This window comes from Hemitrygon akajei, unplaced genomic scaffold (assembly GCF_048418815.1).
Source record: "Hemitrygon akajei unplaced genomic scaffold, sHemAka1.3 Scf000132, whole genome shotgun sequence".
Taxonomy (NCBI): Eukaryota; Metazoa; Chordata; class Chondrichthyes; order Myliobatiformes; family Dasyatidae; genus Hemitrygon; species Hemitrygon akajei.
In genome coordinates this window covers 254,468-273,518 of record NW_027332018.1, presented here as the reverse complement: position 1 = coordinate 273,518, position 19,051 = coordinate 254,468, and the positions used below count along the sequence as shown (strand labels likewise).

The 19,051-nt window shown below is 50.4% G+C and overlaps 1 protein-coding gene across 1 annotated transcript in view; it reads right to left on the bottom strand.

Moving 5' to 3' along the window:
• Positions 1-2,761: 2,761 nt before the first annotated feature.
• LOC140723745 (uncharacterized) overlaps positions 2,762-19,051 on the bottom strand; it is a 40,961-nt gene continuing 24,671 nt past the window's right edge. Inside the window, exons 4-6 of the mRNA XM_073038293.1 lie at positions 7,791-7,933; positions 7,368-7,432; positions 2,762-3,917 (exon numbers count right to left, since the gene is read on the bottom strand). Coding sequence (XP_072894394.1) covers positions 3,725-3,917; positions 7,368-7,432; positions 7,791-7,933 — 401 coding nt within the window. The 3' untranslated portion in view covers positions 2,762-3,724. The remainder of the gene's footprint in view (positions 3,918-7,367; positions 7,433-7,790; positions 7,934-19,051) is intronic.

The following is a 19,051-nucleotide window of genomic DNA, read 5'->3' as shown; positions in this document are numbered from 1 at the left end:
CACCTTCCTTCTCTGTGACAACAAAAACTTGCCAAACTAATTTCCTTTGAACGTCCCCCCTCTCACCTGAATGCAGGTACTCTGGTGTTAGTCATTACCCCCACCCCCCAAGGGTATCAGATACAAGCTCTCTGGGCTATTTGCGTGTCATATTGTTATACACTTCAAAGAGACGCAAATAGCCCAGAGAGCTTGTATCTGTTAGCTCAAAGAGAAACTTAACTCGTGGTTACACCTATCCTTTTCCATAATTGCCTTGTATCTAATGGCATTACCATCACTAGATGTAAAGTGTTCCCCTACACATACTTCCGTCCCCTGGCATGTCCTATTCGATATGATGAGATCAGGTATCGCACTGTCTCATTGGGACATTAATCTACTGATTAATGAACCTTTCTTAACTGATTAAGAAAACTATCCCAGTCGCCCTTTCACAGTGTGAGGCTCACAGTCAATACCAGGAATGTTAAACTCACCCGATGTCACAACCTGATGTCTCTTACAACAGACTCCGAACTCTCCACAGGTTTATTCCTCTAAATCCCCAGACTGTTCGGTGGTCGATAATGTAGCCCCATGAACGAGTTCGTACCTTTCTCATTCCTAATTTCCATCTTTAAAACCTTGCCTCAGCCTAAATTATATATACATCAGCACGACTAAAACAGCGGTAAACTGGAAGGTTGAGCTTCCAAACCCGCCCCTCCAACAACCAACTCTTACTAATGACTAATCTATCATGCTTTCAGTAGTGGGCCCCTATTCTGAACTCATCTGCCTTTTCTACAATACTTACTGCTTTGAAATGGACGCAGCTCAGAACTTGAGTCCCAGCGGGCTTAATATTTTGCTTGCTGACTTTATCTGAGGTCTTTACAACATCTGTCCCACAATGATTCAACTATCTGTTCAAACATTCTGGTTATTATCCCCCTGCAATTCTAGCTTAAACACCACAAAGACACTTTTTTTAATGGCAAACTTTCCCGCTGGGATATTAGTTTCACTCCAGATCAGGTGTAAACTGAGAGAATTGCAAGATGGCGGGGAAGATGAAGGAGTTGCACAATGTGGGCCGATATGGCACGTCCTCCAGGCATGACTCGGTGCTGCCCCCAGTGTTCGTTCGGCAGTAGACAAGATCATTTGTCATAGTTTTTGGATTTCGGTGACATTTAAAGTGCCTAGGACTTCAAGCTGCTTATTTATATACGTGCGTGCGTGCGTGCGTGATGACCTCCTTGCAGGTGAAGTTGGCACAGACTCTGGAGGTCTCCATGCCTTCCCACATCTTACAAGAGCAGCATTCAACTCTCCTGTCAAGCATTGTTACTGTCATGACTGTGCAATTATAAAGAAAAAAAAACGATAATTCAACTAAAAAAAAACAACCAATAATGTTGTGCCTTCTCTCAACCAAGACTTATTCTCCATGCAGATTCAAAAAGATAAGCCCTCTTACTTCCACTCAAATCCAATTTCCCTGCACTCTTTCCCTATTACTTTACCTCATCTCACTCACTCACACACACACACACACACACACACACACACACACACACACACACACACACACACACACACACACACATACACACACACACACACACACGCACACATACACACACACACACTCAGATACAAACACTAAATGGAAATCCCTCCATATCGTCCCATCCAACACTGATACGTTCAGTCAGAGACTGAGTCTCGCTCCACACCGTCTCATCATACACTTCCGGGGTCAGACATGGAGTGCATTTTCCTCTACACCGTCATAACACACACTCCCGGGGTCAGACAAGTATTGAGCCTCCCTCCACACCGTCCCATCACATATTCACGGGGTCAGTCACAGAGTGAAGGCCCTACACACCGTCACATCACACATTCCCGGTATTCGACACTGAGTGATGTTCCCTTGACAAAAACGCAGCACACATTCCCAGGGTCAGACACAGAGTGAATCACCCTCCACAACGTCGCATCGCACACTCCTGAAGTTAGACATCGGGTGACGCTTTCTGTGGACCGTCCTATCGCAGACACCCTGGTTCATACACAAACTGAAGCTTACTCCCCCGGGTCCCTTCAGAAACTCCCATGTTCAGAAGCTCTTTCCCTTTCAACAATACCCAGAACTCCGATGTTCCAGTAGTCTTGAATTGTGTGTCGGCTCGGAGAACGTGCGTGTGTTTGTGTTCAGAGCATGTGCAGGGAACAGGAGAGAATTGGTGCGGAAATGGACATGGTCGTGAGGTAGCAGTCACTGGGATGAAATGTTGTCGAAACAAACGATCGGTCTGTTCACACAGAGCAGTGCAGAGGCTCAAAACCGAGAGATCGATATCCGGTGGAAGGGGACTGGGTGGTGTAACAACAGACGTCACCTCTCCCCCTCCTCCACATAATTCCATATAAACAGAGAGAGAGGGAGACGTGTACATGTGGGAGAGGGTCAATGGAACCGTGGAGGACCTGCAGGGGATGGAAGGGGTTAGGGAGACAGGGAGAGGAGTTGGGGAAGGAGAAGGTAACGGAGTCGGCACGGAGTGTAGGGGACTCAGGGGTGATGGACACAGTGTAGAAGAAGATGGCGGTGGCGGAAACGGGGAGGGCTGTGGAAAATCGTGAATGACGGTGACGAGGATGGTCGGCTGGGAAGGAGGGCTGATGACGAACAGGAGACTGAAAACACAATGAACCAGTAACACCTTCTTCCCCTCCACCAGCATATTCTTGAACGCATCAGCACCACTTCCACATTTTTGGGGCATTTATTAGCTTTTGTGCATTTGACATTAATCTTACATACTTGCGCCCAACTGATCCTTCAAAAGAAGAAATCTCAGGTGGTCTAAGTCACAGATAATAAAACAGACCGTGAGTCCGGTAGAAAAGATGCGATACAGGTGGACAGGACATTTGACACGCTGGCCTTCATCAGTCAGGACACTGAGTACGGGGGTCGGAGGTCACGTTGCAGTTGCAGATGACGTCGGTCAGGCCGCACTTGGAGTATGGAGTTCAGTTCTGCTTGCCTTGCTCTAAGAAAAATCTCAACGAACCGGAAAGATTGCAGAGGGAGATTTCCGAGGATGCTGCCGGGGCAGGAGGGACTGAGTTATGGAGCGAGTTTGGGAATTCTGAGACTTTTTTCGGTGACCTTACAGAGGTGTAGAAAACCACGAGGGACACAGATCAGCCGAATGCGTGCACTCTATTTCCCCATGACTGGAGTAATGAGAACATTAACGCACATGATTGAGGTGAGAGTAGCTAAAGACAGAAGCGGGGTGCGAGTTGGGTTTGATAAAAGCGACACAGTAGGATGAGAAGAGTGGGTAGAGACAGAATCTCTAATCGAGGGGAGAGAGTGGAGCTATGGAGCTCTTTTGGGAACTGATCCAGGTTGTGGGAAAGAATGAGCTAGTGGAAGTGAAAGCTAATCGAGGGAGAGACCGGGAACAGAAGGGGGAATTGGGGGCGAGGGAGGCAAGAAACCAGGCTGAGGAAAACGGGGATGAAACAGAGGAGGCGGGAGTGGAGAAGGATAAGGGAGAGTCATTAGAGGGACGAGTGTACAGAGATGGTAAGATGGTGAGTAAGACTGTGATAGAACGAAAGAGGAGAATAGGGTAAGGGTGAGGGGCAGCGGCGCGGAAGGGTTAATGTGAGTGGTTAAGAGAAATGGAGGAGAAAGAGGGTTTTATCATTGTATTCAAGTCGGTCCCAGTGGTTGATGACAGAGATCCCGGATCTTTTCAGAAATAACTGGACACGAAGGTGCAGACTTCTCACAGATGAAGCGCGTGCGAACCTCATCGCAAGGTTTACTCTCACTGAACGGTGTACATACATCACACTCGGGGTCTCCACCGTTCAGCCGGAACATGACATTCGAAGCCACCTTCCTGTCAAAGAGTGGTAAACAATGTCAACACACCTCCAGCAATCAGTCCCCCAAACCACTGATATCCTCCCTCGTCATTGACCTGTGGCACCCCAACATCACCCACAACCCCACTTTCCCAGCACAGCCCTGTGTCAGTCTCCAGAATATCCCACTGACCCACTCTCTCTGCAGCCCAGTGTCAGTCACCAAAGTAATCCCTTGCCCCCTCTAACAGCAGATCGGTGTCAGAGACCAGAATTATAACAGGACCCAACATTCTCCTCACTGGCCCGTGTCAGTCACCAAATTATTCCCACAGCGCCAGTGTCTTCCAAGGCCCCATGTCAGTCCCCAAAATGCTCCCACTTCTTTACTGTCTCCCCACGGGCCTGTGTTCTCTGCCTAAGTGCTCACACTCACCAATCCCATCCCACAGATCAGTGTCAGTCCAAACTACACTCACCGCCTGACTCTCTCCCCACAGCCCCGTGCCGGACCCCCAAATAATCCCACTGCTCAACACTCTTCTCAGAGACCTGTGTCAGTCACCAAGACACCTCCCGTTTCTCATGCTCTCCCCACGGACGTGTCTCAGTCCCCAGAGTACTCCCACTGAACCATGCTCTCCCCACAGATCTGTGTCTGTCCCCACAGTACACCCCTCCCTCATTCTCTCCCCACAGACATGTGCCAGGCCCCAAAGTGCTCCCACTGCCTCACTCTCTCCCGCAACCTGGGTCAGTTCCCAAAAGAGCTCTATAGCTCCACTCTCTCCCCACGGACCCGTGCTGGTCCCCAAAATAATCCCAATGCCTAGCCTTCCCATAAAGACCTGTGTCAACCACCGAAAGACAGCCACATCCCACTCTCTTCCCACAGCCCATGTCAGTTCCCACATTTGGAGAAGGAAGTCTGAGGATCAGAAAGGATTTTTTTCTTCTTCTCACTGCAGTTAAGAGAGGCGGGACTGCGCAGGCGTGTGACGTTGGGCAGTGAGGCGGGGACGATTTAAAAGGAACACAGCCTTATACAGCGGGCAGTGGAGTGAGCCGGGAGCAGAGTAAAGGGCTCTTAAGGGATTTGGCATACCAGGCTTAGGTGGAAACGGGCGAGGCAAGGTAGGTTTTGTTTTAATTTTTCCTTTTATTTGAGGAAAGGGGGAATTATGAGTGTGAGGGCAGTTTGTTGTCCTCGGTGTCTGATTGGGAGGTCCTGGAGACTCGTAGCCTGCCGGACGTCCGCATCTGCGTCGGGTGCGCCGAATTGTAGCTCCTAAGGGACGTGTTAGGGAACAGAAGCTGCAGCTCGATTACCTTCGTCTGGTCAGGAAGAGCGAGGAGATGATAGAGATGAGTTACAGGCAGGTGGTCACACCAGGGCCACAGGAGGCCGAAGGTGCGTCAAGGTTAGGAGAGGGAAGGGGAAGAGTCAGGTAGTAGAGAGTACACGAGTGGCTGTACCCCTTGAAAATAAGTACTTCTGATTGAGTACTGTTGGGCGGGGGGGAACAACTTACCTGGGAGAAACGGCAGGTGCCGTGCCACTGGCATAGAGTCCGGCCCTGTAGCTCAGAAGCGTAGGGAAAGGAAGAGGAAGGTAGTAGTAATAGGGGACTCGATACTTAGGGGGTCAGACAGGCGATTCTGTGGACCCAGTCAGGAGACCCGGATGGTAGTTTGCCTCCCTGGTGCCAGGGTCCGGGATGTTACTGATCGCGTCCAAGATATCCTGAAGTGGGAGGGAAAGCTGCCAAAGGTCGTGGTACATATCGGTACCAATGACATAGGTAGGGAAAGGGAAGTGGTCCTGAAAGGAGAATATAGGGAGTTAGGAAGTAAGTTGTGAAGAAGGACCGCAATGGTAGTAATCTCGGGATTACTGCCTGTGCCTCGCGACAGTGACAGTAGGAATGGAATGAGATGGAGGATAACTGCGTGGCTGAGGGATTGAAGCGGGGGTAGTGATTCAAGTTTCTGGGATCTCCATTAGGGCAAGTGTGACCCGTACAAAAAGTATGGGTTACTCTTGAATCCTAAGGGGACAAATATCCAGGCGGGGAGATTTGCTAAGGCTACGGGGGAGACTTTAAAATAGAACGGTTGGGGTGTGAATCAATCTGAAGAAACATGGAGAGAGCAGGTGCTTTCACAAATAGAGAAAGCTGGTAGACAATGTGTGTGGGAGGATAAGCAGATGATGGAGAAGAGGAGCGCTCAGACCGAGGATGTAGGAGAGAAGGAAGAAAAAGATAATAAAGTTGTTTGTACCGTTAGGGATAAACATAGAGGAAGAGGTGGAGAGTTTTTTCAATGTATCTATTTTAATGCTAGGAGCATTGTAAGAAATGTGGATGAGAGAGCATGGATTGATACCTGGAAATATGATGTTTTAGCAATTAGTGAATCATGGTTGCAGGAGGGGTGTGATTGGCAACTAAGTATTCGTTGATTCCTATGATGAAGAGATGCAATGGGACATCTTCCTCGACTGCGCAATCTCACCTCTGAACGCACGAGAACTAACTCCATAATTTTCTATCAGGTCTGATAGAATCGGAGGGGCAAGAGGGGGTGTCTTGCATTATTTGTCAGAGAAAATATTACAGCGGTGGTAATACAGGATAGATTAGAGGGCTCGTCTAGGGAGGCAATTTCGTGCGAATTGAGGAATGTGAAAGGTGTAGTAACAATTCTAGACCACCTAATGGGGAGCGAGAATTGGAGGAGCAAATTTCTAAGGAGATAGCAGATATTTGTAGTAAGCACAAGGTTGTGATTGTGGGAGATTTTAATCTTCCACACATGGACTGGGAAGCCAATTCTGTAAAAGTGCTGGATGGTTTGGTGTTTGTAGAATCTATGCAGTCTAGTTTTTTGCAGCGATGCATAGAGGTACCAACCAGAGAAAGGGCAGTGCTGGATCTATTGTTAGGGAATGAGATATGTCAGGTGACGGAGGTATGATTTGGGTTCCATTTTGTCATTTAAACAAATGGATAGGCATATGGATAGGAAAGGAATGGAGGGTTATGGGCTGAGTGCACTGAGATGGGACTAGGTGAGAGTAAGCGTTCGTCACGGACTAGAAGGGCCGAGATGGCCTGTTTCCGCGCTGTAATTATTATGTAGTTATATGGTTCTGTTAATTTTACTGCAGACTCTGTACCAACAGCCCTCGTCGATCCTCAAACAAATCCAAATGCCCATTCACTCACCGCAGAACTTTCTCTATCTCCAAAATGCCCCGATTGCCCACTCTCTCCCCACAGCCCTTGTCAGTCCGCAAACTCATACCAATGTCCACTCTCTTTAGCAAACCGTGTCTGACCACAAACACATCCCACTACTCACAACCTCCCGCAGCCTGTGCCAGTCCCCAAAATAAATCCACTGCCCACTCGCTTCTGGCAGCCTGTATCAATCCGACGACCCACTTTCTTCTCAGAAAATTGCACAATCCCAAATCTCACCCGTCTTTGCATTCTCCAATCCAGTGTGAAATGCCTTCGTCGCGGATAGCTTTGGCAACAAAATTCTGTGAAATTAAATTGCTATCATCAATGATTGAATTCCAAAGTTATTTACGTTGCGTCCCTTTATGAATGAACCCGGGAGAGTGTGAAGGGATGGTGTTGAACGAGCTTAATACTGTGTCTCACCACGCGAGAATGTGAATGGCACGGTGTGGAAGGAGCCTCACTATGTGTCTGACCCCGGGACTGTATGATGTGACGGTGTGGAGTGAGCCTCACTATGTGTCCGACCCCGGACATGTGTGATGGAATGGTGTGAAGGAGATTCACTCTGTGTCTGACCCCGGAAGTAAGAGATCAAACGGTATGGAGGGAGCTTCCCTCTGGTGTGGATATATCTTCCGTCGATCTGACACGTACCTCTTCTTCTGCTGAATTTATTTCAAGAAGTTTAGAACCAGATTTCGAACAATTCTGCTTCGCTTCATCGTAGGAAGTGCTAACCGTGGATATAAAATAACACGGGCCTTCATTTCTGATCCAGTTCTGGGAAAACGCTTGCGCTGGAAATTGGGAAAAAAGAACAGTGAATCTTACTACGTACCGTCCATTACATCCATTGCATGACAGACAGCGAAAGAGGATCCATCCTCACCGACCCATCACACACACCTGGTCAAGTACAGAATGAAACCCACTCCTCACCGGTCCCTTGACAAACTGGCTCTGGAATTTACAAACAAGTCGCCGTAAATCCACCGGGAGACAGACACCGACCCAACGCACACTCCCGGGGTCAGACACAAAGTAAAGCTCACTCCGCACCGTCCCATCACACACTCCCGGGGTCAGACACAAAGTGAATCTCCCTCCACACCGTCACATCACACACTCCCGGGGTCAGACACAAAGTGAATCTCCCTCCACACCGTCCCATCACACAATCCCGGGATCAGACACAGAGTGAATCTCCCTCCACACCGTCCCATCACACAATCCCGGGATCAGACACAGAGTGAATCTCCCTCCACACCGTCACATCACACACTCCCGGGGTCAGACACAGAGTGAATCTCCCTCCACACCGTCCCATCACACACTCCCGGGGTCAGACACAAAGTAAAGCTCACTCCACACCGTCCCATCACACACTCCCGTGGTCAGAAACAGAGTGAATCTTCCTCCACACCGACCCATCACACACTCCCGGGGTCAGAAACAGAGTGAATCTCCCTCCACACCGACCCATCACACACTCCCGGGGTCAGACACAGAAGGAATCGCCCTCCGCACCGACCCATCACACACTCCCGGGGTCAGAAACAGAGTGAATCTCCCTCCACACCGTCCCATCACACACTCCCTGGGTCAGCCACAGAGTGAGAGTCCCTCGAAACTGCCCCATTATATGTTCCCGGGGTCAAACACAAACTACCCTCACACCGTTCTCTCACGCATTCCCGTCGTCAGAATCAAACTGAAGCTCGTTCACACCGTCCCGTCACACTCTCCTGCTGTCAGACTCAAATTGAAACTCTCGCCACGGCACCCAATTACACATTCGCGGGACCCGTCACCAGGTGTAGCTTCCTCAACTCCGCCCCATCACTAACTTCAGGAGTCAGTTAAAAGCTCCTTTTCGCCATACTATCACAGAGATCCTGAGGGACAGACACAAATAGAATTTCAATCCATACCGTCCCGTCACACATTCCCGGGGTGAGACATGAATTAGCTCCCTCCGCAATTTCCAATCACGCAACCACTTGCCAGACACTGAGGGACTCTCCTTTAGCATTGCCCCATTACAGAATCCACGAGTAAACATAGAGTGGAACTCCCTTATACTATTACATCATGCTCATTCCCGGGGTCAGACACAGATTGCTCTCTCCTCCACGGCCCCAACACACACTCATGGGTTCAGACTGCACGCTGCTCACTGTCAAATCACACGCCCTTACGAATCTACTTCCACACCGACCCCTCAGACACTCCCAGGTTCAGACACAGGGTGAATCTCTCTCCGCACCGTCCCATCCCACACTCCCGGGGTCAGACACAGAATGAATCTTTCTCCGCACCGTCCCATCACACAATCCCAGGTTCAGACACAGAATAAATCTCTCTCCGCACCGTCCCATCGCACAATCCCAGGTTCAGACACAGGGTGAATCTCTCTCCGCACCGTCCCATCGCACACTCCCGAGATCAGATTAGCAATGAAACTACCTCATCACTGTCCCACCACAGGCACCCGGAGTCAGTTATAGAGTGAAGGTCCCTGCAGGCCATTCAATCACCCACATTCCTGACGGGTCAGACTACAAATCTGCGTTACATCCACAACGTCACATCACACACGATTGGGGCAGGCGAAGAATGAGACTCTTGTCTCACGGACTCATTTTACTCTCCCAGTGTCAGACACAGACTTATTCTCCTTCCACACTGTCCCATCACACACGATCGGTGTCAGGCTCAGACTGAATATTTCACTCCACCAGACTGTCAAGCACTCCTTGGGTCAAACATGGAATGAAGCTCACTTCATGCTCTTCTTTCACGCAATCCTGCCGGTAAACACAGAGGGAGCCTCCCTCCACACTTCCCCAACACATCCTCCCCATGGTCAGATAGGAATTGAAATACTCTCTGCACCATCCCGATACACACTCCCGTGGTCAGATAGGAAATAAAATACTCTCTGCAACATCCCGATGCACATTCCCGTGGTCAGGTAGGAAATGATACACTCTCTGCACAATCCCGATGAATACTCCTGTGGTCAGATAGGGAATGATACACTCGCTGCACCATCCCGATGCACACTCCCGTGGTCAGATAGGAAATGAAACAGTCTCTGCACCATCCCGATGCACACTCCCGTGGTCTGATAGGAAATGAGAGACTCCCTGCACCATCCCGGTGCACAATCCCGTGGTCAGATAGGAAATGAAACACTGTCTGCAGCATCCCGATGCAAACTCCCGTGGTCAGATAGGAAATGAAATACTCTCTGCACCATCCCGATGCACACTCCCGTGGTCAGATAGGAAATGAAATGCTCTCTGCCCCATCCCGATGCACACTCCCGTGGTCAGATAGGAAATGAAACACTGTCTGCAGCATCCCGATGCACACTCCCGTGGTCAGATAGGAAATGAAATACTCTCTGCACCATCCCGATGCACACTCCCGTGGTCTGATAGGAAATGAGACACTCTCTGCACCACCCCGATGCACACTCCCGTGGTCAGATAGGAAATGAAACACTGTCTGCAGCATCCCGATGCACACTCCCGTGGTCAGATAGGAAATGAAATACTCTCTGCACCATCCCGATGCACACTCCCGTGGTCTGATAGGAAATGAGACACTCTCTGCACCACCCCGATGCACACACTCGTGGTGTGATAGGAAATGAAACACTCTCTGCACCATCCCGATGCACGCTCCCGTGCTCTGATCGGAAATGAAACAGTCTCTGCACCATGCCATCACACACTCCCGGGGTCTGTCACAGACAGAAGCTGCCTCCGTGCCGTTCCATCAGACCCAGCGTAAATCTTCCTTCACACCGTCCCATCACACATTCACGGGGTCAGACACAGTGTGAATCTCCCTCCACACCTTCTCATCACACGTTCTCGAGCCTAACATAGTCTAAATCTCCCTCCTTACGCTCTCCTTATTTCACAAACTTCCTGGCTAGTCACAGAGTGAAGCTCTCTCTCAACCGTCCGATCACATACTCCCGTGGTCAGAAACAGAGTGAATCCTCCTCCACACCGACCCATCACACACTCCTGGGGTCAGAAACAGAGTGAATCTCCCTCCACGCTGTCCCATCACACATTCTCGGGGTCAGACACAGAGTGAGAGTCCCTCGAAACTGCCCCATTATTTGTTCCCGGGGTCAAATACAAACTACCCTCACACCGTTCTCTCACGCATTCCCGTCGTCAGAATCAAACTGAAGCTCGTTCACACCGTCCCATCACACTCTCCTGCTGTCAGACTCAAATCGAAACTCTCGCCACGGCACCCAATTACACATTCGCGGGACCCGTCACCAGGTGTAGCTTCCTCAACTCCGCCCCATCACTAACTTCAGGAGTCAGTTACAAGCTCCTTTCGACCATCCTATCACAGAGATCCTAAGGGACAGACACAAATAGAATTTCAATCCATACCGTCCCGTCACACATTCCCGGGGTGAGACATGAATTAGCTCCCTCCGCAATTTCCAATCACGCAACCCCTTGCCAGACACTGAGGGACTCTCCTTTAGCATTGCCCCATTACAGAATCCAGGAGTAAACATAGAGTGGAACTCCCTTATACTATTACATCATGCTCATTCCCGGGGTCAGACACAGATTGCTCTCACCTCCACGGCCCCAACACACACTCATGGGTTCAGACTGCACGCTGCTCACTGTCAAATCACACGCCCTTACGAATCTTCTTCCACACCGACCCCTCAGACACTCCCAGGTTCAGACACAGGGTGAATCTCTCTCCGCACCGTCCCATCGCACACTCCCGAGATCAGATTAGCAAAGAAACTACCTCATCACTGTCCCAACACAGGCACCCGGGGTCAGTTATAGAGTGAAGGTCCCTGCAGGCCATTCAATCACCCACATTCCTGACGGGTCAGACTACAAATCTGCGTTACATCCACAACGTCACGTCACACACGATTGGGGCAGACGAAGAATGAGACTCTTGTCTCACGGACTCATTTTACTCTCCCAGTGTCAGACACAGACTTATTCTCCTTCCACACTGCCCCATCACACACGATCGGTGTCAGGCTCAGACTGAATATTTCACTCCACCAGACTGTCAAGCACTCCTTGGGTCAAACATGGAATGAAGCTCACTTCATGCTCTTCCTTCGCGCAATCCTGCCGGTAAACACAGAGTGAGCCTCCCTCCACACTTCCCCAACACATCCTCCCCATGGTCAGATAGGAATTGAAACACTCTCTGCACCATCCCGATGCACGCTCCCGTGGTCAGATAGGAAATGAAATACTCACTGCTTCATCCCGATAGACTCTCCCGTGGTCAGATAGGAAATGAAATACTCTCTGCCCCATCCCGATGTAGACTCCCGTGGTGTGATAGGAAATGAAATACTCTCTGCACCATCCCGATACACACTCCCGTGGTCAGATAGGAAATAAAATACTCTCTGCAACATCCCGATGCACATTCCCGTGGTCAGGTAGGAAATGATACACTCTCTGCACAATCCCGATGAATACTCCTGTGGTCAGATAGGGAATGATACACTCGCTGCACCATCCCCATGCACACTCCCGTGGTCAGATAGGAAATGAAACAGTCTCTGCACCATCCCGATGCACACTCCCGTGGTCTGATAGGAAATGAGAGACTCTCTGCACCATACCGGTGCACAATCCCGTGGTCAGATAGGAAATGAAACACCGTCTGCAGCATCCCGATGCACACTCCCGTGGTCTGATAGGAAATGAGAGACTCTCTGCACCACCCCGATGCACACTCCCGTGGTCAGATAGGAAATGAACTACTCTCTGCACCATCCCGATGCACACTCCCGTGGTCTGATAGGAAATGAGACACTCTCTGCACCACCCCGATGCACACACTCGTGGTGTGATAGGAAATGAAACACTCTCTGCACCATCCCGATGCACGCTCCCGTGGTCAGATAGGAAATGAAATACTCACTGCTTCATCCCGATAGACTCTCCCGTGGTCAGATAGGAAATGAAATACTCTCTGCCCCATCCCGATGTAGACTCCCGTGGTGTGATAGGAAATGAAATACTCTCTGCACCTTCCCGATGTACACTCCCGTGGTCAGATAGGAAATGAAATACTCTGTGCACCATCCCGATACACACTCGCGTGGTCAGATAGGAAATGAAATACTCTCTGCACCCTCCCGATGCGCACTCCCGTGGTCAGATAGGAAATGAGACACTCTCTGCACCATCCCGATGCACACTCCCGTGGTCAGATAGGAAATGAGACACTCTCTGCAACATCCAGGTGCAGACTCCTGTGGTCAGATAGGAAATGAAACACTCTCTGCACCATACCGATGCACACTCCCTTGGTCAGATAGGAAATGATACACTCTCTGCACCAACCCGATGCACACTCCCTTGGTCAGGAAGGAAATGAAACACTCTCTGCACCACCCCGATGCACACTCCCGTGGTCAGGTAGGAGATGAGACACTCTCTGCACCATCCCGATGCACACTCCCGTGGTCAGATAGGAAATGAAATGCTCTCTGCAGCATCCCGATACACACTCCCGTGGTCAGATAGGAAATGAGACACTGCACCATCCCGATGCACACTCCCGTGGTCAGATAGGAAATGAAACACTCTCTGCACCATCCCGATCCACACTCCCGTGGTCAGATAGGAAATGAAATACGCTCTGCCCCATCCCGATGCACACACCCGTGGTCAGATAGGAAATGAGACACTCTCTGCACCATCCCGATGCACACACCCGTGGTCAGATAGGAAATGAAATACTCTCTGCCCCATCCCGATGCATACTCCCGTGGTCAGATAGTAAATGAAATACTCACTGCTTCATCCCGATGCACTCTCCCGTGGTGTGATAGGAAATGAAATACTCTCTGCACCATCCCGATGCACACACCCGTGGTCAGATAGGAAATGAGACACTCTCTGCAGCATCCCGATACACACTCCCGTGGTCAGATAGGAAATGAGACACTGCACCATCCCGATGCACACTCCCGTGGTCAGATAGGAAATGAAACACTCTCTGCACCATCCCGATGCAGACTCCCGTGGTGTGATAGGAAATGAAATACTCTCTGCACCATCCCGATGCACACTCCCGTGGTCAGATAGGAAATGAGACACTCTCTGCACCATCCCGATGCACACACCCGTGGTCAGATAGGAAATGAAATACTCTCTGCCCCATCCCGATGCATACTCCCGTGGTCAGATAGTAAATGAAATACTCACTGCTTCATCCCGATGCACTCTCCCGTGGTCAGATAGGAAATGAAATACTCTTTGCCCCATCCCCATAAACACTCCCGTGGTGTGATAGGAAATGAAATACTCTCTGCAGCATCCCGATGCACACTCCTGTGGTCAGATAGGAAATGAGACACTCTCTGCACCATCCCGATGCACACTCCCGTGGTCTGATAGGAAATGAGACACTCTCTGCACCACCCCGAAGCACACACTCGTGGTGTGATAGGAAATGAAACACTCTCTGCACCATCCCGATGCACGCTCCCGTGCTCTGATCGGAAATGAAACAGTCTCTGCACCATGCCATCACACACTCCCGGGGTCTGTCACAGACAGAAGCTGCCTCCGTGCCGTTCCATCAGACCCAGCGTAAATCTTCCTTCACACCGTCCCATCACACATTCACGGGGTCAGACACAGTGTGAATCTCCCTCCACACCTTCTCATCACACGTTCTCGAGCCTAACATAGTCTAAATCTCCCTCCTTACGCTCTCCTTATTTCACAAACTTCCTGGCTAGTCACAGAGTGAAGCTCTCTCTCAACCGTCCGATCACATACTCCCGTGGTCAGAAACAGAGTGAATCCTCCTCCACACCGACCCATCACACACTCCTGGGGTCAGAAACAGAGTGAATCTCCCTCCACGCTGTCCCATCACACATTCTCGGGGTCAGACACAGAGTGAGAGTCCCTCGAAACTGCCCCATTATTTGTTCCCGGGGTCAAATACAAACTACCCTCACACCGTTCTCTCACGCATTCCCGTCGTCAGAATCAAACTGAAGCTCGTTCACACCGTCCCATCACACTCTCCTGCTGTCAGACTCAAATCGAAACTCTCGCCACGGCACCCAATTACACATTCGCGGGACCCGTCACCAGGTGTAGCTTCCTCAACTCCGCCCCATCACTAACTTCAGGAGTCAGTTACAAGCTCCTTTCGACCATCCTATCACAGAGATCCTAAGGGACAGACACAAATAGAATTTCAATCCATACCGTCCCGTCACACATTCCCGGGGTGAGACATGAATTAGCTCCCTCCGCAATTTCCAATCACGCAACCCCTTGCCAGACACTGAGGGACTCTCCTTTAGCATTGCCCCATTACAGAATCCAGGAGTAAACATAGAGTGGAACTCCCTTATACTATTACATCATGCTCATTCCCGGGGTCAGACACAGATTGCTCTCACCTCCACGGCCCCAACACACACTCATGGGTTCAGACTGCACGCTGCTCACTGTCAAATCACACGCCCTTACGAATTTTCTTCCACACCGACCCCTCAGACACTCCCAGGTTCAGACACAGGGTGAATCTCTCTCCGCACCGTCCCATCGCACACTCCCGAGATCAGATTAGCAAAGAAACTACCTCATCACTGTCCCACCACAGGCACCCGGGGTCAGTTATAGAGTGAAGGTCCCTGCAGGCCATTCAATCACCCACATTCCTGACGGGTCAGACTACAAATCTGCGTTACATCCACAACGTCACGTCACACACGATTGGGGCAGACGAAGAATGAGACTCTTGTCTCACGGACTCATTTTACTCTCCCAGTGTCAGACACAGACTTATTCTCCTTCCACACTGCCCCATCACACACGATCGGTGTCAGGCTCAGACTGAATATTTCACTCCACCAGACTGTCAAGCACTCCTTGGGTCAAACATGGAATGAAGCTCACTTCATGCTCTTCCTTCACGCAATCCTGCCGGTAAACACAGAGTGAGCCTCCCTCCACACTTCCCCAACACATCCTCCCCATGGTCAGATAGGAATTGAAATACTCTCTGCACCATCCCGATACACACTCCCGTGGTCAGATAGGAAATAAAATACTCTCTGCAACATCCCGATGCACATTCCCGTGGTCAGGTAGGAAATGATACACTCTCTGCACAATCCCGATGAATACTCCTGTGGTCAGATAGGGAATGATACACTCGCTGCACCATCCCGATGCACACTCCCGTGGTCAGATAGGAAATGAAACAGTCTCTGCACCATCCCGATGCACACTCCCGTGGTCTGATAGGAAATGAGAGACTCTCTGCACCATACCGGTGCACAATCCCGTGGTCAGATAGGAAATGAAACACCGTCTGCAGCATCCCGATGCACACTCCCGTGGTCTGATAGGAAATGAGAGACTCTCTGCACCATCCCGATGCACACTCCCGTGGTCAGATAGGAAATGAAACACTCTCTGCACCATCCCGATGCAGACTCCCGTGGTGTGATAGGAAATGAAATACTCTCTGCACCATCCCGATACACACTCCCGTGGTCAGATAGGAAGTGAAACACTCTCTGCACCATCCCGATGCACACTCCCGTGGTCAGATAGGAAATGAGACACTCTCTGCACCATCCCGATGCACACACCCGTGGTCAGATAGGAAATGAAATAATCTCTGCCCCATCCCGATGCATACTCCCGTGGTCAGATAGTAAATGAAATACTCACTGCTTCATCCCGATGCACTCTCCCGTGGTCAGATAGGAAATGAAATACTCTTTGCCCCATCCCCATAAACACTCCCGTGGTGTGATAGGAAATGAAATACTCTCTGCACCATCCCGATGCACACTCCCGTGGTCAGATAGGAAATGAGACACTCTCTGCACCATCCCGATGCACACACCCGTGGTCAGATAGGAAATGAGAGACTCTCTGCACCATCCCGATGCACACTCCCGTGGTCAGATAGGAAATGAGAGACTCTCTGCACCATCCCGATGCACACTCCCGTGGTCAGATAGGAAATGAAACACTGTCTGCAGCATCCCGATGCACACTCCCGTGGTCAGATAGGAAATGAAATCCTCTCTGCACCATCCCGATGCACACTCCCGTGGTCTGATAGGAAATGAGACACTCTCTGCACCACCCCGAAGCACACACTCGTGGTGTGATAGGAAATGAAACACTCTCTGCACCATCCCGATGCACGCTCCCGTGCTCTGATCGGAAATGAAACAGTCTCTGCACCATGCCATCACACACTCCCGGGGTCTGTCACAGACAGAAGCTGCCTCCGTGCCGTTCCATCAGACCCAGCGTAAATCTTCCTTCACACCGTCCCATCACACATTCACGGGGTCAGACACAGTGTGAATCTCCCTCCACACCTTCTCATCACACGTTCTCGAGCCTAACATAGTCTAAATCTCCCTCCTTACGCTCTCCTTATTTCACAAACTTCCTGGCTAGTCACAGAGTGAAGCTCTCTCTCAACCGTCCGATCACATACTCCCGTGGTCAGAAACAGAGTGAATCATCCTCCACACCGACCCATCACACACTCCTGGGGTCAGAAACAGAGTGAATCTCCCTCCACGCTGTCCCATCACACATTCCCGGGGTCAGACACAGAGTGAGAGTCCCTCGAAACTGCCCCATTATTTGTTCCCGGGGTCAAATACAAACTACCCTCACACCGTTCTCTCACGCATTCCCGTTGTCAGAATCAAACTGAAGCTCGTTCACACCGTCCCATCACACTCTCCTGCTGTCAGACTCAAATCGAAACTCTCGCCACGGCACCCAATTACACATTCGCGGGACCCGTCACCAGGTGTAGCTTCCTCAACTCCGCCCCATCACTAACTTCAGGAGTCAGTTACAAGCTCCTTTCGACCATCCTATCACAGAGATCCTAAGGGACAGACACAAATAGAATTTCAATCCATACCGTCCCGTCACACATTCCCGGGGTGAGACATGAATTAGCTCCCTCCGCAATTTCCAATCACGCAACCCCTTGCCAGACACTGAGGGACTCTCCTTTAGCATTGCCCCATTACAGAATCCAGGAGTAAACATAGAGTGGAACTCCCTTATACTATTACATCATGCTCATTCCCGGGGTCAGACACAGATTGCTCTCACCTCCACGGCCCCAACACACACTCATGGGTTCAGACTGCACGCTGCTCACTGTCAAATCACACGCCCTTACGAATCTTCTTCCACACCGACCCCTCAGACACTCCCAGGTTCAGACACAGGGTGAATCTCTCTCCGCACCGTCCCATCGCACACTCCCGAGATCAGATTAGCAAAGAAACTACCTCATCACTGTCCCAACACAGGCACCCGGGGTCAGTTATAGAGTGAAGGTCCCTGAAGGCCATTCAATCACCCACATTCCTGACGGGTCAGACTACAAATCTGCGTTACATCCACAACGTCACGTCACACACGATTGGGGCAGACGAAGAATGAGACTCTTGTCTCACGGACTCATTTTACTCTCCCAGTGTCAGACACAGACTTATTCTCCTTCCACACTGCCCCATCACACACGATCGGTGTCAGGCTCAGACTGAATATTTCACTCCACCAGACTGTCAAGCACTCCTTGGGTCAAACATGGAATGAAGCTCACTTCATGCTCTTCCTTCACGCAATCCTGCCGGTAAACACAGAGGGAGCCTCCCTCCACACTTCCCCAACACATCCTCCCCATGGTCAGATAGGAATTGAAATACTCTCTGCACCATCCCGATACACACTCCCGTGGTCAGATAGGAAATAAAATACTCTCTGCAACATCCCGATGCACATTCCCGTGGTCAGGTAGGAAATGATACACCCTCTGCACAATCCCGATAAATACTCCTGTGG